Source organism: Ahaetulla prasina, chromosome 1 (genome assembly GCF_028640845.1).
Source record: "Ahaetulla prasina isolate Xishuangbanna chromosome 1, ASM2864084v1, whole genome shotgun sequence".
NCBI lineage: Eukaryota > Metazoa > Chordata > Lepidosauria > Squamata > Colubridae > Ahaetulla > Ahaetulla prasina.
Window position 1 is genome coordinate 9349659 of NC_080539.1, and position 20811 is coordinate 9370469.

General features: G+C 46.2%; 1 protein-coding gene across 7 annotated transcripts in view; it reads left to right on the forward strand.

Moving 5' to 3' along the window:
- The window catches only part of USP32 (ubiquitin specific peptidase 32), a 249254-nt gene that overhangs the window by 195750 nt on the left and 32693 nt on the right, over nt 1–20811 (forward strand). For 3 of the 7 annotated variants that reach the window (XM_058164121.1, XM_058164122.1, XM_058164123.1), the window contains exons 16-21: nt 3171–3429; nt 10673–10827; nt 13815–13896; nt 15180–15254; nt 16805–16943; nt 19635–19740. In XM_058164121.1, the coding sequence (XP_058020104.1) occupies nt 3171–3429; nt 10673–10827; nt 13815–13896; nt 15180–15254; nt 16805–16943; nt 19635–19740 (816 nt within the window). The remainder of the gene's footprint in view (nt 1–3170; nt 3430–10672; nt 10828–13814; nt 13897–15179; nt 15255–16804; nt 16944–19634; nt 19741–20811) is intronic. The other 4 variants (XM_058164124.1, XM_058164125.1, XM_058164126.1 and 1 more) reach the window with 2 other exon arrangements.

The window sequence follows — 20811 nt, forward strand, 5'->3', positions numbered from 1 at the left end:
CAAATGATTTGCTAAATTGAAGGAGGTTTTTTTTGTAGATGTTGCTATGCATTTCCATTGTTGCTTTGCATATTTATTTAGCCTTCCAAAAACTTGATGTGCTCCTATGGTAACCCTCCTGTGAGCAGAATTATTCAGAATCGGGGGGGGGGGCGCGGGGGGGGGCAATAGTTCGGTTTTTAAAAGTTTAAGCATCATTGTTTACTTGACAAAGTGCTAGCTTTTCTTCATTCGTAGCTTCAGATAAAAATTGTACATATCCATCTTTGAAAGACTGAACGCTGCCTGTGTTCCCTTCCTAGATGTAGCATCCAGTAAACTCCGATTTTCTATTAAATTTCTCCCACGTATTCTCCATGGAAACTAGCAATTTTCATGGTCCAAAAAGCAGGGTCATTTTTCTCCCTCTTGGCCAGACCTCAGGAGTGTACATTGTCAGTGGAATATAAGGAGAGGGACACATCTCTACAAGGAGCACGCATTATTATGTATAAAAGTACTTTTCATTTGGAATGAGACCACTATCAGCAGTTCTTTTGGGTTAAAAATGGAGCCAATGCTTGATCTTATAACAGGGGTAAGGTGAAGATAGGATCTGCCTGGAATACAGATAGTTCTTGACTTACAACTGTTCATTTAGGGACCGTTCCAGTGGTGGGATTTAGCCAGTTCGCACCACTTCGGGAGAACCGGTTGTTAACTTTCTGAGCAGTTTGGTGAACTGGTTGTTGGAAGAAATCATTAGGGCAGAGAACCGGTTGTTAAATTACTTGAATCCCACCACTGTGTAAAGCCCTAAAGGAGGCCGGAATAAGGAGAAAGTCCCAGGTGGGACTCCATTTTAATCGTTGTTCTGCTTAATAATTTTGGTTAATTTAAATATCAGGGTGGGCAGTGGTGGGATTTAGCCAGTTCGCACCACTTCAGGAGAACCGGTTGTTAACTTTCTGAGCAGTTTGGTGAACTGGTTGTTGGAAGAAATCATTAGGGCAGAGAACCGGTTGTTAAATTACTCGAATCCCACCACTGGACCATTCTAAGTTACAACAGAACTGAAAAAAAGTGACTTATAGCGCATTTTTCACACTTTTTTTTATTTTTTTTATTTACATTTATATCCCGCCCTTCTCCGAAGACTCAGGGCGGCTTACAGTGTATAAGGCAATAGTCTCATTCTATTTGTATATTTACAAAGTCAACTTATTGCCCCCCCCCAACAATCTGGGTCCTCATTTTACCTACCTTATAAAGGATGGAAGGCTGAGTCAACCTCGGGCCGGGTTTGAACCTGCAGTAATTGCAGGCTGCTGTGTTCTAATAACAGGCTTCTAACAGCCTGAGCTATCACGGCCACTTGACGTCCATTACAGCATCCCCTTGGTCACGTGATCAAAATTGACAACTGGTACGTATTCTGTGACAGTGGCAGTGACTTTTGCGACACTGCCAAAGTCAGTGGGGAAGCCAGATTCATTTAACAACCATGTGACAGGTCGGCCTCAGCTTATAACAGTTCGTTTAGTGACCATCCGAAGTTACAGCGGCGCTGAAAAAAGGGAGATTTGGGATCGTCTTTCACACTTACGACCGTTGCAGCATCCCCATGGTCATGTGATCAAAATTTCAGGCGCTTGGCAACTGACTCATATTTATGACGGTTGCGGTATCCTGGATCAGTCACGTGATCATCTTTTGTGACCTTCTGACAAACAGACAACGGGGAAGCAAACAAAGTTAGTAACTATCATGTTACTAACTTAACGACTGCAGTGCTTCAACTGGGGCAAGAAAGGTTGTAAAACGGGGCAAAACGCACTTAGGTTATTGTCTTGCTTAGGAACGGAAATGTTTGGCTCAGTTGTGGTTGTGTGTCAAAGATGAGCTGTATTGCTCAAGACGGGGAAAAAAAACCCCTCCTATTCCAAAGCATCCGAAGGCCAGACAAGGAATAATGGATGGAAACTGAACAAGGAGAGATTCAACCTGGAAATAAGGAGACATTTTCTGACAATGAGAACAATCAACCGATGTTGCCTTCAGAAGTTGTGGGAGCTTACATTGAAGATTAAACAGAAAGAAGATACAGAATACTATCAAACATGGAATTTATTTTCTCAATGGCTGGGAAAAAAGGGGCAAAGATTAGGAATATGATTTGTATTCTTAAGCAAAGAAAATAACCCAGACAAGCATTTATTATTAAGCATTACCCTGTTTTCCCGAAAATTAAGACCCAACCGGAAAATAAGTCCTAGCATGGTTTTTCACGATGCTCGTATAAGTTAAGATTGTCAAACCAGATGGATGCACTTAGTACCATATATTTCCCCAAAATAAGACCTACCCAGAAAATAAACCCTTTTGCGTCTTTTGGAGCAAAAATTAATATACAACCCGATCTTATTTTGGGGGAAACACGGTAAACAAATGCAATATTAGAAAATTAATCAAACTTTCTTTTTTAAAAAAAGAAGTTGCTGTGGAAGCTTCATCACTGGAAGCTTTCAAGAAGAGACTAGACTGTCATCTGTCAGAAATGGTGTAGGAACCTTTTTGCCATCGCGTGCCAAAAGTGGGGAGAGCGTGGGGGGATTGACACCCATAATTCACCCCCTGTGCCCTGCCCTCCGATGCATGCGCGCGCGATTCCCTCCCCCACATGCGCACATGACACCACCACCCACATGCCCTGTTTTGGGCCTAGCAGGCTTCCCTGAAGTCTCCGGAGGCCAGAAATGGCCCTTTTCCAGACTTCCAATAAGCCCGGTAGGCCTGTTTTTTGCCCTCCCCAGGCTCCAGAGGTTTTCCTGAAGGGCAAAAATAGCCCCGGGAGGCCCTCTGGAGGCCGAAAACCCCCTCCCAGAGCCTCCGTGCGAGCCCTGTACTTACCTGGCATCCAAACTGGGCCGCGTGAAAACTCCTGTGAGGGGAGGGACGGCATGGGTGGGGCCAGCCGAAAATCAGCTGGAGCTGAGCTAGGGCAACGGCTCGTGTGCCCACAGATATGGCTCCACATGCCACTTGTGGCACACATGCCATAGGTTCACCATCACGGGTGTCGGGGTCTCCTGCTTGGGCAGAGGGGTGGGTGGGTTGGACTAGACGACCTACAAGGACGACCTTCCAGCTCTTGTTAATCTGTTTAAATCTGCTTCTGTTTCCTGCTGCAGGTGATCAGAAACAGCGTGACGGGCCTGCCCGAGCTGGAGCTGTTTCCCCGTTACCTGCTCTTCCTGAGACAGCAGCCGGCTACCCGGACCCAGCAGTCCAACGTCTGGGTGAACATGGGTATGATGAGCCTGAGGCTGTTTCCTCAACATTGGCCGAGAGGTAACGTAAGACTACAGCAAGAACCCAGCTGCGCAGTAGTTCTCGAGGGGAGGCCGGCTCCACCGCCCAGACTCCGACGCCTGTGCTGCCACAGTGCTTGTAAATGACACTAATGAACCCTTAAAAGCACGGTTGGTGATGGTTGCCCCCCTCCTCTCTTCTCCCCTTCCGAAGGGATTCAAAACTCTCATCAAAGGTCACGGAAGCATTCGGGCGCTTTTCTTTTCCTTATTTCGAACCTTCCTTGGTGAGGCCACACTTGGAATGGTGCGTCCAGTTCTGGTCACCACGATAGAAAATAGAGGTTGAAGTTCCGGAAAGAGTGCAGGGAAGAGCAACGAAAGATGATGGAAGGTCCAGAGGCTAAATCTTGCAATGAACAATTTGAGGGAGTTAGGTACGTCTTCCTGAGGGGTGTCTAAAACGGAATTCATATAAGCCACATGCGGCCTTCCAGAGCTCCGTTTTCGCTGGCAGAGAGTTGCAGGAAGGTATCACAGCTGGAAACAGAGAGCGGGAATCTGTTTTCACAGGCAGAGCCCTCAGCCCACCATAGGTGCCCCCGACACGAGTGATGTTGAGCTGGCCACGCCCCTCCCCCCCGAGGTCAAACACAACCCTGATGCAGCCCTCAATGAAATCGAGTTTGACACCCCTAGCCCAGTGCTTCTCAATTGTTTTCTGTCATGCCCCCCTAGGAAGAAGAAAACATTTTTCGCGCCCCCCCGCACGACTTTCTTTCAGGCGTTTTTCTCCTTGAAAGGGAGGAGCATGCGCAGTCACATGTACTGGCAGTCCCACACTAAAGATGGCTCCGACAGGCTCGTGTCACAAGGGTTTTGGACAGCCAATCAGATGCTCCCGTTGTTCTCTGATTGGATACAGAGACATAAACACGGGGCTTAGCTTCTTTGCCGAGGTCAAACGTGCCCCCCTTTACGGAGCCTCGCGCCCCCCCTGGGGGGCGCGCCCCACTATTTGAGAAACGCTGCCCTAGCCTAACCTACCGAAGGATTAAGGGGGATGTGATAACTGTCTTCCAGTACGTGAGGCGCGTACATTACTCTCTGGAAAATAATACTGTGGGGGTAAGACACCTCTAACACCCCTCAGGGGTGTGGGTGTTCCACCATAACTCTGGAACGCCTGGGCCGCTGAAATGAAAAGGAATGCATTATATTTATAGCGTCAAATCACTGTACTTTTGACAGAGATAGCGTGCCTTTTGGATTCAAGTTCTGTTAAGATACAGCCTGTTGTGCCTTAAAATGGCTTCTACTGTACAGCACAGTGGAGTTGCCAATGTAATGGCTTCACAGTACTCCACAAGGCGGCTCCCTCTGGTAAGGGGGATTGATTCTTTAAAAAAAAAAACCCAGGCAACGTTGGGTTATCAGCTAGTGTATAAATATAAAAACAATTTAAAATTACAAGAGTTTTTTTTTAAAATAAGGTAATTTGTGGAGGGCCAATCAAAGAAAAGAATTATTTCCTGTGAGAAATTCCTGGCTTCTTAGAAACTTGACTGCAAAAGCCAGTTTCTTACCACAACGCTCTTCCTTGGGGTGGGAGAAAAGCCCATGAGCTCCATGTCCACACATCTGGGAAACAGCATTTTTCAAGATCTCTGGACCTTAGCAGCTGGCCTTGGTGCCAGATAACGGCTGAATTCCTGCAATCCAAATGATATTAGCTGGGTAAGCCAGTTTTTTGGAAGAAAAGCTGGATGCTGTGTTGACCTTTAATAAGAGTTTGCTTAAAATGCTCGTTCTAAACCTTCAACTTTGAGTGTGTGTGGTGGGGTGGTTGTTTTTTTTTTACTGCTTCTGCCACCCCTAAAAAAAGAGAGGGGGGGGGTCTCAGGAAATCCTTCCTCCTCCCCTCCCCCCCTCCCCCCCCGATCGTTGAAAATCGGTGGCTCATATTAATCCGAATATAACAAAATCCAGCCAGCTGCTTTATCGAAAACTTTGATTGAATATCTGGTGGTCGGAGCTGCTTTCACTTCAACACATCAAAATCCCCCAATTTGGAAGAGAGGGGATGTTCATAATACACTTGTATATTCAGAACGTGATTTGGTGTTTGTTCGCTCAGCACTAACGGTGAAATCAACCATGAATCGTGAGCCCGCCCTCCATCCCAACATGCTTTCTTGCTGTAATCTTATTCTTAATCTCTCGCTTTTCGAATGCTTGGGGGGGGGGGAAATGGCTTTGTATTATATACAGAGAGAGAGGGTGCTTTGCTTGATGGTGAAAACACAGGAAAAATTACCTGGATATAAAGGGAGAGGGATGCTTGCTGCTTGACAAAGAAATTGAAAAATTCAGATTTTGCTCTTTTTCATTAACCTGCATGCAAATAGATCAGGGTTCTGGCCTTGCTTGGATCAAGCTAGATGTTTTAAGTTTTAAGTAATTGGTTCTTACAAGAGCAGGCATATTTTTTCCCCATCAAATAGAACCTGCTTATGCATAGACCCAAATTGGAGAAGAAAACACTCAGACAGAATGCTTCAGGAAACTTTGTTTCTTATTTATTTGTATCCCACCTTTTATTATTTTTACAAACGATTCAAGCTGGAGAACATACCCAACACACCTTCCTCCTCCTGTTCTCCCCACAACAATAATAATCCTGTGAGGTGGGTTGGACTGAGAGAGAGAGAGAGAGAGAGTGTTGTGATCCAGGCCCAAGTAGGTAGTTTTTCAGTCATTGAAAAAGCAAACAAACTTTATTCGAACAGCTGAGCATTCCCAGCATAGTTCAACTAAATTAAAGCAAATTCCTCCCAACACAAAATTCCTCAGTCCTATCGCAAACCTTGGTCTAATTAGGCAAACTGCAAAGGGCCTTTCTTGCTAAACATTCAGAAGTCACAGATACAAAAATAAATGCAAGAAGACGGAGCTACCAACGTTGTTTTCCGGCAAAGCTCAAACACCATTGCTGGTCTGTTTTAAGCCTTATGGGAGAGGCCAATCATCTCTTGGCCCTACTCCCGAGTCGTCCTCTCTGCTTGAGCTGCTCTTGCCTTCTGGCAGCTTTTCTTACACGTGCATGAGGAACAGGCTCCTCCTGTTCCTCTGCCTCACTACTATCAGTCTCTGGAGGCTCTGGAGTCCACACATCACTCCTCGATGGCCCTGGCCTCATCTCAGCCTCATCGCTGTCTCACTCAGTTGACAGCTCCGCAGGCTGCTGGCGGATCACAACAGAGAGAGATTGACTGTTTCAAAGTCTGGCTTTCATGACTAAGCAATCTAGAACTGAGGAGAAATTTCCTGACAGTGAGAACAATTAATCAGTGGAACGACTTGCCTCCAGAACTTGTAAATGCTCCAACACTGGGAGTTTTTAAGAAGAGATTGGACAACCATTTGTCTGAAATGGTATAGGGCAGTGATGGCTAACCTTTTTGCCATTGCGTGCCAGAAGCGGTGTGTGTGTGTGTATCGCACACGCGCATGCCCACACCCATAATTCTATGTGCTCTTCTCTCCCCCGCTCCTGGCATGCGGTGGCCCGGTAGGCCCATTTTTCTCTCTCACCAGGCTCCAGAGCCTCTCTAAAAGTCTGGGGAGGGTGAAAACAGCTCCCCCCCCCCGGAGGCCCTCCATAGGCTGAAAATGGCCTGTTGGCCAACTTCCGGTGGGACCGGAAGGCCCGTTTTTTGTGGCCCCACCGGATTTTGGCAAACGGGCTGTTTCCGGCCTCCGGAGGGCCGCCGGGGGAGGAGGGGAAGGCCGTTTTCCCCTCTTCCCCCGGAGACCTAGAGCCCTCCCCAGACTCCTAGAGAGGTTCTGGAGCCTGGGGACAGCAAAAAATGGGCCTTCTGGTCCCACCGGAAGTTGGCAAACACAGCATTTCCAGCCTCCAAAGGGCCTCCTGGGGGGAGGCCATTTTTACCCTCTCCAGACTCCTAGAAAGGCTCTGGAGCCTGGTGAGAGAGAAAAATGGGCCTTCCCCACCACCCCCTGAGGCCCTCTGGAGGCAGGAAACGACCTGTTTCCCTACTTCTGGTGGGCCGAAAAGGCCCGAAAATCAGTGCTGGAGCTGAGCTCGCGTGCCCATCAATATGGCTATGCGTGCCACCTGTGGCACGCGTGCGATAGGTTCACCATCACAGGTATAGGATTTCCTGCCTAATCAGGGGGTTGGACTAGAAGACCTCCAACTGCTTCTTGAAAAAGCACCTTTGGGGCAACCATGACCCGGATGACTGAAAATCTCCATAAACTTGTAGCTATACACTTTGGGATGAACACCTTTGAAATGGGGCGGGAGTATGAACGGATTTCAAGAAAAATGGCAACTACCGGACCCATTTGCGCTTCAGTTTGAGATGCAGACATCACGGGCTCATCCCCAATAGTCTCCGCCTACGTCTTCAACAGGGAAAGGATGCAGGGCAAAAAACCGTCCTGCAGCCAAGAAGGCTCCACACCCATTTGCACCACTCAGGTGACCCTGAAGATCAACACAGATCAACCTCCAAGTGGCCTCAAGGACCCTCTAAAAGGATGCAAATGACCAGCTTTCTGCAAGGAGTCTAAATCCTTCCATTCCTCCACCATCCAGTCAGAGCTGAAGAAGCTTCTTCGGATGAGAAGCGAAGCGTCTTCAAAAGAAAAACCAGGAAGTCCAGTTGCCTCTTGAGAAGAGCATCTTTGGGACACAAAATGAGTGGTGTGCTGAATTGATTACGAATGGATGAAGGAAGCTCAGATTGAAGCTGAATTCTTCAGCTATGGAAGTTTTACTGAATGAGTTTGAGAAAGTTGCAGCTGACCCCACAAGGCAGTTGTTGGAGAAGAGAAATTTAAATTAACTACAGGTGGTCCTTGACTTACCACAGTTCATTTAGTGACTGTCCAAAGGGACTTATGACCATTTTTCACACTTACGACCGTTGCAGCATCCCTGTGCTCATGTGATCAAAATTCAGACGATCGGTAGCTAACTCACATTTATGACGGTTTCAGTGTCCCGGGGTCACGTGATCCCCTTTTGTGACTTTCTGACAAGCAAAGTCAGTGGAGAAGCCCGGTTCACTTAACAGCTGTGTGACTAACCTCACAACTGCCGTGATTCACTTAACAACTGTGGAAAGAAAGTTCATAAAATGGGGCAAAATTCATTTTAACAACTGTCTCGCTTAGCAGCAGAAATTTTGGGCTCCTTTGTGGTCGTAAATCAAGGACTTACCTTTAGTCCTGCTAAAACAATTTAGTAGTTTTTGTTTATTATAGCTAGGCACAGTACTAGATTTTAAATTTTCTATTGGTTTTATATTGGTTTTAATGGGTTTTATTATTTATATGGTTTTTTAAAATAATTGGGCTATGTAGAATAAGCTTTTTAATTGTTATTTTATTCTGTATTTATATGTATTTTTATTTGCCTGTGAACCGCCCTGAGTCCCTAGGGAGATAGGGCGGTATATAAATATGATAAATAAATAAATAAATAAAAAATACTAAAAAAAAAAAACCAATTTCAAGAAATACACATTATAACCTGATTTAGATCATAACTAAAATATGGAGTTCAATAACTTTTGTAGCCTATAACCCCCCAAAATAGTAACTAAGGCATGACTCTAAATAAAAAAGCTACCTGCATGAGGAATTATTATTTTGGGCTTTAATCTCCATTTTTATAAACTGGATAGAATGTAATTCCTGCTAAAATGTCTGTAATTCCAATAATTTCAAAATAGCACTTAGACTTATATACTACTTCACAGTGCATTACAGCCCTCTCTAACCAGTTTACAGAGTCAGCCTCTTGCCCCTCAACAATCTGGGTCCTCATTTTACCCACCTCGGAAGGATGGAAGACTGGGTCAACCTTGAGTCTGGTGGGATTTGAACTGCCAAATTGAAGGCAGCTGGTGATCAGCAGAAGTAGCCTGCAATACTGCACTCTAACCACTGCACCACCGAGGCTCAATGCTGATTCTAATTAAGGAAAAACTTTATAAACCCTTAGTAAGATCACACCTGGAATACTGCATCCAGGTTTGGTCACCACACTACAAAGAAGATGTTGAGACTTTGGAAAAAGTGCAGAGAAGAGGATGATTAAAGGCCTGGAGAATAAAACATGTAATGAGGACCCAGATTGTTGGGGGGGCAATAAGTTGACTTTGTAAAAAAAAATATACAAATAGAATGAGACTATTGCCTTATACACTGTAAGCCGCCCTGAGTCTTCGGAGAAGGGCGGGATATAAATGTAAAAAAAAAAAAATGCCTACGGTATTTCAGTTTGGCTAGTCTAGAGAAAAGAAGGACTAGGAGAGACATGATAGCAGTATTCCAGTATTTGAGGGGCTGCCATAAAAAGGAGGGAGGGTGTCAACTTATTTTCCAAATCACTTGAAGGCAGGACAAGAAATAATGAATGGAAACTGATCAAGGAGAGAAGCAACCTGGAATGAAAGAGAAAGTTTCTAACAGTGAGAACAATTAACCAGTGGAACAGAAGTTGTTGATGCTTCATCACTGGAAGCTTTTAAGAAGAGACTGGACAGCGACTTGTCTGAAATGGTATAGAGTCTTCTGCTTGAGCAGGGGGTTGGACTAGAGGACCTCCAAGATCCCTTCCGGCTCTATTCTATTCTAAAATCCATACCCTGCTGCAAGAAATGGGCAGCTAGCAGCGGAAGGCAGATTGACACAGGAAGAGGTCACAATTTGTCCTCTTCGGCGGCTCCAGTTTCGTGAAAAGGCTCTTAAGCCGATCAACCCTACCTGGAGAAGAACCAGATAGGAACCAGCCAACCTAACCCTTTTTACACCTGTTGCCTGGATACCTGGGACGATTAGGTCCCATTTTGCCACCTGCGTTTGGTCTTCCCAGACCAAGAGGTATCGGTTCAATATTGCCACTTATCCGGTTTTTGCCTGTGTTGGGGCCTGCGAATTTACTCGCGTGCCAGGCTGTGCATTCGCTTTAGCCGTTCTGTCTCTGTGTTCTCTATGCCCACTTTTTGCTTCAGGCTCTTGTTGCAAGTAAGCAAGAGGGGCCCATCCAGACGACTCCTAAAATCACCGGCAAGTCCAGATCGACCCAAGCACATTGATTTGCATGCTGTTGCGCACGGGGGGGGGGGTCTCCAAAACTGGCAACATTTAAGGCTTGCGGAACTTCAACTCCCAGAATCCCTTAGCCAGCATCGTGATGCTGGCTGAGGGATTCTGGGAGTTGAAGTCCGCAAGCCTTAAAAGTTGCCAAGTTTGGAGACACACACACACACACACACACACACACACCCCGCTCTATCTTGCCCCCTTGGCTCTTAACTTCCGTTTCTGTCTGCTTGTGAACTTAGGGAACGTCCCATCTCCCAGCGCCCCCTTGAAGAGGGTCTTGGCCTACACCGGCTGCTTTAGTCGCACCCAGACCATCAAGGAGATCCACGAATACCTGTCGCAGCGGCTGAGGATGAAAGAGGAGGACATGCGCCTGTGGCTCTACAACAGTGAGGTAATGGCGGAATCACGGAGAAGAAACTGCTGGGTTCTCTGCGTGGTGGCTGGAAGTTGAAACACTGAATCTGCACATTGGGATCCAAGGCCTGTTTTGGTACAAATGGGTTTGGTTATTAGTCGTTAGCAATTCCTCCTTTGGTTGCAGCTTAGTTCAGACATGCTAAGCCAGCCCTCCTGGGATGTGCAGAGCCTGCATACAGATAGTCCTCAATTTACAACCATTTGTGTTCTGACCCATGTCCCCAAACACAACCAACCTTCTGATGTTAACTCAAAGTTTGCTTTATTAGGAGCTCCAGCAGCCCTAGTAAATCCTTTCTCTCTCACCACAGACTAACAAGTAAGTCTGTCTGGGAGATAAATAGTTGTCTGCCACATCTGTTCATCTCCGCCCCTTGCCTTTTATCCCCAGAGCTAGGGTGGGGCTTCGCTAGCAGTGATGGCTCTTCCATCCCAAGGACTGGCCCATAGATTTCCACTGGTCTCCTCTCCTCTGCCTTTTGCGCATCTGTGCATCAGCCACTAGACCCAGCTGTTCCTCCTCTTCCTCATCAGCCATCTCCAGACCTGGGGGCTGTTGACTCTCCATCTAAGGGCTGACGTACAGCTCAAGCTCCGCCTCTGTCTCTCTCTCTGCCAGCTGTACTCCCTCTTCCCCCCCTTGGAGCTCTCAGATTGCCTTGATTCGCACGCCTCCTCCTCTGATTCGGTTGCTGGAGGGGCCAGCGGCCAGCGGGGCACAACAATTTGTTTAGTGATCATTCGAAATTACAATGGGTGCTGAGCAAGCAAATTATGATTCGTACTCATGACTGCTTCTGCATCTCTGTTGTAATCAAAATTTGGGTGCTCGGCAATTGACGTGGGTTTGCAATGCTTGCATTGTCCTAGAGTCAGGTGATCCCCATTTGCAACCTTCCCAGCTAGCTTCCAACAAGCAAAGTCAATGGGGGAAGCCAGGTTTGTTTAACTTCTCACATGATTCACTTAACAATTGCAGTGATTCACTCAAGAGATGTCGGGGGGCGGGGGGAAAGGTTGTAAAATGGGGCACAATGGACTTAACTGTCTTACTTAGCAACTGAAACTTTGAGCTTCGTTGTGGTCGTAAATCAAGGGTTAGGTTTAGGGCAGGGGTCTCCAACCTTGGAAACTTTAAGACTTGTGGACTTTGCTGGCTGACGGATTCTGGGAGTTGAAGTCCACAAGTGCATTCAATTTTGGTCACCACGATGTAAAAAAGATGTTGAGACTCTAGAAAGAGTGCAGAGAAGAGCAACAAAGATGATTAGGGGACTGGAGGCTAAAACATATGAAGAACGGTTGCAGGAACTCGATATGTCTAGTTTAATGAAAAGAAGGACTAGGGGAGACATGATAGCAGTGTTCCAATATCTCAGGGGTTGCTACAAAGAAGAGGGAGTCAATCTATTCAACACAAGCACCTGAAGGCAGGACAAGAAGCAATGGGTGGAAACTAATCAAGGAGAGAAGCAACTTAGAACTAAGGAGAAATTTCCTGACAGTTAGAACAACTGGTTAAGTGGAACAACTTGCCTGCAGAAGTTGTGAATGCTCGAACACTGGAAATTTTTAAGAAAATTTTGCATAGCCATTTGTCTGAAATGGTGTAGAGTTTCCTGCCTGGGCAGGGGGTTGGACTAGAAAATCTCCAAGGTCCCTTCCAACTCTGTTATTATGTTATGTTAAGTCTTAAAGTTACAAAGGTTGGAGACCCCTGATTTAGGGTATAGATAGTCCTTGACTTACGACCACACGACACGTATTTACAATGGCTGCCTTGTCCTAGGGCCATGTGATCACAATTTGCAACCTTCTACCTTCAACAAGCAAAGTGAATAACGGAAGCAGTATTTATTTAACAACCACATTATACATTTAAGAACTTTGCTTAAACACCATAGCAAAAAAAAAAAAAAGATTGTGAACTTGGGTGCACTTCACTCAACCACCTCACTGAGCGATAGAAGTTCCAGTCCCGCTTGCGGTTGTAAGTTGAGGACTAGCCGTATCTGCTGGTTATCGGATTGGGAAGAACGTAACAATAGCATTTAGGCTTACATACTGCCCCATGGTGCTTTACAGCCCTCTCTGAGCGGTTTACAATGCATTTGCATATTGACCCCAACAATCTGGGCCCTCATTTTACCAAACTCGGAAGGATGGAAGTGTTGTGTCTGCGCCCCCCGAGCCAAGCCCCCTGCCAGAAAGTGACTCGGAAAGTGAGGGGGAAGGGCCGTCAGGACTTACCTCGGGAGCACCGGCTTCCCTGGCTCAGCTCCAGGAGCCAGAGTCAGGCCAGGTGGAAGAGATAACGAGGCCTCCGTCCCCTGACTCTTTCCCCCTCAGCCACGCCTCCAGACCCAGCTGGTGGCAGTCAGGCCTGGCTAGACCCTAGGTTTCGTAGGCAGGAGAGGAGGGAACAACAGAAGCAGGGGTGGGGCAGGCCTAGGAAGTGCTGAGTCATGGAGCCACACCCCACAGGATATAAAGGCAGCAAGAGCTGCTGTGTCTCTTCGTAGCATGCAAATCAACTGCTTAACTAAGAGCTGAAGTACTGTTTGTTCCTGGGTGACTCATCGGCAGCAAGGGAGATAACAGAGTCACTTGGCAGATGCTCACTATTTTGCTGCCAGAGCTGATAGTGCCGGCTAATTAAGCCATCGCTCGGACAGAGGCGAAGGGGGACAGAACAGGAAGGCTGAGTCAACTTTGAGCCAGTCAGGATTGAATTCCAGACTGCGGACAGAATTTAGCTACACTTGAACTGCGCCATTAGTACATGCCAAGCTATATGGAAACACACATGTTGGCTGTGCATTAAGACAGTATATCTCAGGATTAGCAAAACGTCTGAATTTACAAGGGAGGATGCAAGATCAGCTCTCTCTGGTCACCATGTTTTGCTGTTGTAAGGATAGGGAAACTCACCAGCAGTGTTTTGGTTTTTTTCCTCTACAGAACTACCTTACTCTTCTAGATGATGAGGATCACACATTGGAATACCTGAATATTCAAGATGAACAGCACTTAATTATAGAAGGTATAACCGTGGCTTTACCCTAATATTCATGGTTGGCGGGGGGATTCTGGGAATTGAAGTCCACACTTCTTCAAGTTGCCAAGTTTGAGAAACACTGCTCTAACCACTCACTCACTGCAGGATGAGGACAATCTAGTGAGGTTTTGCCTGGAGCAACAGAAGAATAAGAACGCTCAAACTCCCTTTGCTACAATTCCCAAAAATTCGTATATTGTTGCTAATCACTCCGAGTAACACATCTGCAAGAAGAGGTGGGATTCCCTTCCCTTCCCTACCGGTTTGCAAATATGAGCACACACACAAATGTGAACGCATCTTCCACGCATGCTCAGCCATCTGCACATGTGCACAGCCTCCAAAACATGGCTAAATAGGACGGCATTATGTCCGGGCAGGTGTGCGGAGCCTACCACAGTTGGCGCTACTGGTTCACTCGAACCGGACAGAACCAGCTAAATCCCACCACTGCACCAAAAGCAGAACTCCGAGGCAGGTAGATTCCTCAAAGAACATGTTTATTGAATACATCGTATCGGCACAGCTAGTGAAAACCAACTATAAAGTTTCCCATGGTTTCAGCCTAATTAAAAAAGCAATTGTTTCCCTCCACAAATGTCACAAGTCACATTGTCCAATTAAAGTAGTTGGCGGGCTGCTTGGTCTCTCCTCTCCTTCAACTGGCAGCTGTTGGGATGACCTTGGTTCCCACGAGAAAGCTTTTTGCTTTGACTGCTAACCAGTCTATCTACTTCCCCCTCCCTTCCCCCCTTCAGAGTTCGTGGCAACTATGCGACAGCAAAATATGGCTTCAACCAGGTTCACTTCAGAGTCTTAAAAAGTTTAATATGAGCCTTAGAGGAAAGGCTTGGTTAATTAACTTTAAAATTCTTCTTTCCTCCTCTATTGTTACTTTTTCCCATTCATTTATCATTGGAAGTTCATATTTTATTTTTTTTAATACGATGACCTTTCCGGAGAGCTGGGGGCCAAATCCTGATGCACAATACATGAAAACAGAGCTTTTGTTCAGAAATTTCTCACCTACATACATCTAAGGATTTCTTTCTGGGCCGAGAACTTTAATCCTTTTGTCGGGATCCTGGATGGCAGCAGCCCCAATGGAGAGCTCTTTGGCTTCAAACCATATTGTGGTTTTTATAAATATAAGGATCCTTCTGTCTTTGTAAAGAAGCTGTCCTTTCGATCTCATGTTATTGAAATCAGCTGCATTCTAAATGCAATGGCGTTGTTGCCAGTTAAGCTCTGATCTCTTGTTCTTGCAGTTCGCAATAAAGACATGAGCTGGCCGGAAGAGATGTCATTTATAGCAAACAGCAGTAAGATTGACAGGCATAAAGGTAAGTGCTGCTTTCTTACTCCCTGACTTTCCAGAAGTCAATTTTTGGTTGATACATGAATAGAATGAGCTGTTGGGAGTCCCAAGCAGATAGATCCTGCTAGTGGGTTGGTAGATGATGCTCGTAAGTTGGTAGTCAGTTGATAAATCCAATCTACTAGATCCTGTCCAGTTTTGGTCATCATCATGTGATGTTGAGACTGTAGAACAGGGGTGTGAAAATCATGTCGTCATGGCATAACATGATGTATCGGGACTTTTTCTCTCTTCGCTAAACCGGGCGTGGGCGTGGCCAGTGCGTGACGCATCCAGCCCATGAGCCGGAAGCAAGGGTGGACTCGTGGGGGTTCGGCAGGGTTCGGGCGATCCTCTAGCCAAGGATCGCTGGGGTTCGGTGAACCCCCAAATGCCACCCCTGGCTGACCACGCCCACCCCACTCCACCCCTCCCAGAAGTCTCCACGCAGCCCTTCATCATTCCAGATAAGTGCAGGGGCTTCACGGAGGGTCTGGGACGGCAAAAAATGGGCCTTTTGGAAGTTCCGGAAGTCCAGAAATAGGCCTGTCTCCAGCCTCCGGAGGGCTGTACCCCGGGGGAAGCGGTTTTCGCCCTCCCGGAGGCTCAAAGAAAGCTTCCAGAGCCTGGGGAAGGCGAAAAATTCCCCCCCTCACCATGGTGCAGGCAGCCAAGTAGGCCACGCCCACCATGGCCACACCCACCCAGCAGCGGGGCAGCAAACCCATCACTAAAGGATCTGAAGCCTACCCCTGGCTGGAGTGTTTGACAGCCCTGCTCTAGAAAGAGTACAGAGAAGAACAAAAATGATTAGGGGTCTGTAGGTTAAAACAAATAATGAACACTTGGAAAAACTGGATATGTCTAACTTAACAAAGAGAAGGAATAGTAGTGACAAGATGGCAGTCTTCCGCTATTTGAGAGGTTGCCACAAAGAAGAGGGAATCAAGCTATTCTCCAAAGCACCTGAGGGCAGGACAAGAAGCAATGGATAGATACTAATTAAGGAGAGAACCAACCTAGAACAAAAGAGGAATTTCCTGACAGTCAGAACAATTAATCAGTGGAACAACTTGTCTCCAGAAGTTGCAAATGCTCCATCACCGGAGATCTTTTTAAAAAAAGAAATTGGACAGCCACTTGTGCTGAATGGTATAGGGTCGCCTGCGTGGGCAAGGGGTTAGTCTAGAACAGTGGTTCCCAACCTTTTCTTGTTTGAGGCACAACCTTTTCTTGTTTGAGGCACCCTTGGAAAGCCTTTCATTTCTTTTCTATCGGATTTAGGAGGGTTTAACTTATCGAGCTGTCGCCTGTTTTGAAAATGATTCAGGGAAAGATGTTTTGGTCAAGTGTGGCATCTCGCCTTTAAAGCAGCCCAGCCTTTTCCAGGGCTTCAGAAAGCAGATGCTTAAAGTTAGTAAACCACTTAGGGCTGCAAAACCCTGTGAAGCGGTAGATAAGTCTACGCGCTATTGCTGTTATAATTATTCCTCGTGAATGTCCTGCTGATTTCCACAATTTCTTCCTTCCTCCCAGTTCCCACAGAAAAAGGGGCCACGGGATTAAGCAACTTGGGGAACACGTGCTTCATGAATTCGAGCATCCAGTGCGTCAGTAACACGCAACCTCTTACCCAGTATTTCATCTCCGGCCGACATCTGTATGAACTGAACAGGTAGTTCTCACCTGTGACTCAAGGAGGAACTGAAATATGAACAGAAGCGGTTGTGATGGTGTGTGTGTGTGTGCGCTTGCAGGTGGTCCTCAACTTACAACTGTAATGGAGCCTGCCCATTACAGTGGTAAGTTGTGATGGCTGTAAAGCAGATCATCATGTGATTTGATTTTTACAACCTATTTTTGTCATTAAATGAATCCCCATGGTGTTTAAGTGAACCCATGTTGTTAAGCGAACCTATTGTTCATTATGGGGCTTTTTTTTTTTGGCCAGAAACTGGAAATAAATGCCAATTTTCAACAGAAATTGCAGTTACATCACTGTAAGGTGCTTCAAGCGGCCATAAATGTAGGCTGGTTGCCAAGTACCCAAAATGCGGTCACATGACCGGGAGGAGGAAGGGGCTGTCCATACGTCAAAATTGGGTCATAATATTTAAGAGTCCTCACATTATCTCTTAGCTGTGTTTTCGGCAGAAAGCCTACTTTTTTTTTTGTTTGTTTACATTTATATCCCGCCCTTCTCCGAAGACTCAGGGCGGCTTACAGTGTGTAAGGCAATAGTCTCATCCTATTTGTATATTTACAAAGTCAACTTATTGCCCCCCCAACAATCTGGGTCCCCATTTTACCTACCTTATAAAGGGGCGGAATAGCTCAGGCTGTAAGCAGCCTGTTATTAGAACACAATAGCCTGCAATTACTGCAGGTTCAAGCCCGGCCCAAGGTTGACTCAGCCTTCCATCCTTTATAAGGTAGGTAAAATGAGGACCCAGATTGTTGGGGGGGCAATAAGTTGACTTTGTAAATATACAAATAGAATGAGACTATTGCCTTACAAAGTCAACTTATTGCCCCCAACAATCTGGGTCCTCATTTTACCTACCTTATAAAGGATGGAAGGCTGAGTCAACCTTGGACCTGGTGGGACTAGAACCTGCAGTAATTGCAGGCAGCTGTGTTTTAATAACAGGCTTCTTACAGCCTGATCCACACCGCGGCTTGGACTCCATGTATACATGCCTCTAAAATCTTTAGTCTTTCTGCTAGAACGGCAGCGAAGAGTTTATAATCTTTTGTTTAATAATTAAACTGGTCTATAATTCTTTGTCTTTGTAACATGTTGACCCTCCTTTGGGAGCAACACAGTGTTGGCTGCTTTCCATGTCTGGGGTCAGTGGTGGGATTTAAATAATTTAACAACCGGTTCTCTTCCCTAATGGGCAGAGGCCATGGTGGGCGTGGCCAGGGGATGTGTCAGGCAGCACTCAACCTTCTGCATCCCCCTGGGAGAAAAAAAGGGGGAGGGGGAATGCGCCCCCCCCCCGGGGCCCCATTTTGGGCCTATGAAGCCTCCTGGGAGTGAAAACTGGCTGCGGGTGGGGCGCCACACCTCCCTGTGCCCTGTTTTGGGCCTAGTAAGCCTCCCTGCACTTACCTGGGAGCCAAAATGAGGTGTGTGGGGACTCCTGGAAGGGGCAGGGAGGGGAGGGGCCAGCTAGTAATTTAACTACCGGTTCGCGCGAACCAGCTGAATCCCACCACTGACTGGGGTATATTTCTCCCCTGTAGTATATCATTCATTGTGTCCTTTAATAGTTGAAGACGTTCCTCCTCGAAGCACTTATCATATTGGCTTGTGAGACCGTCTGGGCCTGGGGCTTTGCCAGGCCTCTTTGTTTTAATGGCTTCTGATAGCTCAAAGGCAGTTAGCGGGTCATTCATAAGTTGTCTCGGGGTTTGTGATAGTTTACGTAACTGTTGTCTTAAAAGATATTCATCTATATTTAACCTATCTATCTCCTGTCTTTTATACAAATTTGAATAGAAATTATGAAAGGATTTTTTTTAATACGTTCCTTACATCTACCCTTTATACAGGGGTGAAATCCAGCAGGTTCTGACAGGTCCTGGAGAACCAGTAGCGGAAATTTTGAGCAGTTCAAAGAACCGCTAGCGGAAATTTTGGGTAGTTTGGAGAACCGGCAAATACCACCTCTGGCTGGCCCCAGAGTAGGGTGGGAATGGAGATTTTGCAATATCCTTCTCCCAGGAGTGGGGAGGGAATGGGGATTTTGCAGTATCCTTCCTCTGCCACACCCACCAAGCCATGCCCACAGAACCGGCAGTAAAAAAAAATTGGATTTCACCACTGCCTTTATAATGGAAGAAGAGGTTCCGTAGAGCCCTTGTCTTGTCTACATTTAGGGAGCGATTAGTGGCGCCCTCTTGTCATCTGAGGTTATATACAGATAGTCCTTGATTAGCGACAGTTTGTTTAATGATCGTTCAAAATTACAGCAACATTGGAAAAAAGTGACTACTATTTGCAGTTATGACTCCCACAGTGGACAGTAATGTGGGTGCTTAGCAACCCCATGTATTTATGACGAGTTGCCTCATCCTGGAGTCACAACATTTGCCACCTTCTCAGAAGGCTTCCAACGAGCAGCGTCAATGGAGAAGCCGGATTTGCTTAACAGTCACAATGATTCGATTAGCGACATGGGGAAAAGAAGGTCTTAAACCCTGGGGCGACTCACTTAACACTACATTGTTTAGCGATGGAAGTTCTAGTTCCCATTGGGGTTTGTAAAGACGAGGTCTGCCTCTTTTCAAAAATCCCATGAACTCATTCCTAAGTAGGCAAACCGATAATTGACGGAACGAATTCTGTTCTAAATTCCAGGACAAATCCAATAGGAATGAAGGGGCACATGGCGAAATGCTACGGGGATTTGATTCAAGAACTGTGGAGCGGAGCCCAAAAGAACATTGCTCCTCTCAAGTTGCGGGTAAGACCCCCACAACATTTCTTACTCCTTTGCAGCTTCATTCTGAAATAGGGTATTTTAGAAAAATCACATATTTCTTGATATATACAGGCCTGAAAGTGAGTCCCCTTATAATGAAATTTCTAATTTCATTATTTCTAAATTATTTCTAAATTTCTAAACAGTGTCGACTGGCGGCCCCCAGGGGGAGGGCCTTCTCTGTGGGGGCTCCGACCCTGTGGAACGAACTTCCCCTCGGACTTCGACAATTACCTGACCTTAGGACCTTTCGCCGCGAACTTAAAACTTATTTATTCCGTATGGCTGGACTAGCCTGATTCTTATTTTTATTGGATGGGTTTTTAAAATTCTGTGATTTTACGGGGAAGTACGTTTTTTAATATTTTGGGCATTTAAATTAGTTTTTTAAGGGATGTTTTTTAATTATTGTGTGTATGTATATTTTATCTGCCTGTTCACCGCCCTGAGTCCTTCGGGAGAAGGGCGGTATACAAATTAAAATATTATTATTATTATTATTATTATTATTCTAATCCATTTCAAAAGTCCCATTTCCTGGGAGGCGTATGGGACAAATCTTCCTAGATAATGCCGTATTCTTTTCCCATGGATCCGAGGAGCAGGGAAGAATACTTTGCAACCAGGTGGAATCTGGACTACAACGTCTACTTTTGAAATGATTTTACCTTAGTGGGTAGGGGAGCACACACAGACATGGTAACTGCTTCCTTGAAGTCATTCCATCGGTTGTGTGACAGCATTCACACATGGTGCTATGAAAGTGACCGATTGAATAAGCCGAAGGCGGCACAGGAGTCTAGTGGTTAGGATGCTGGGCGTCAACCCAGCATGGGTTTCCGCAGTGTGGTTGCTCTCGGTTGCCATTGAAACAGGCGGGGGGCATGGACATTTGGGATGGGAAAGCGAACTGGTATGTAGTAGTCCCGTGAGAACTGGAAGGGAGGTTTGCACTTACGAATTACGGCGCTGTTGAATGGAGTTGTTTATACTCCGTCAAGGCCAGCTGTCCTGAGACTCCAGATGCGAGAAATACCTGCAGAGGAGCTTTCC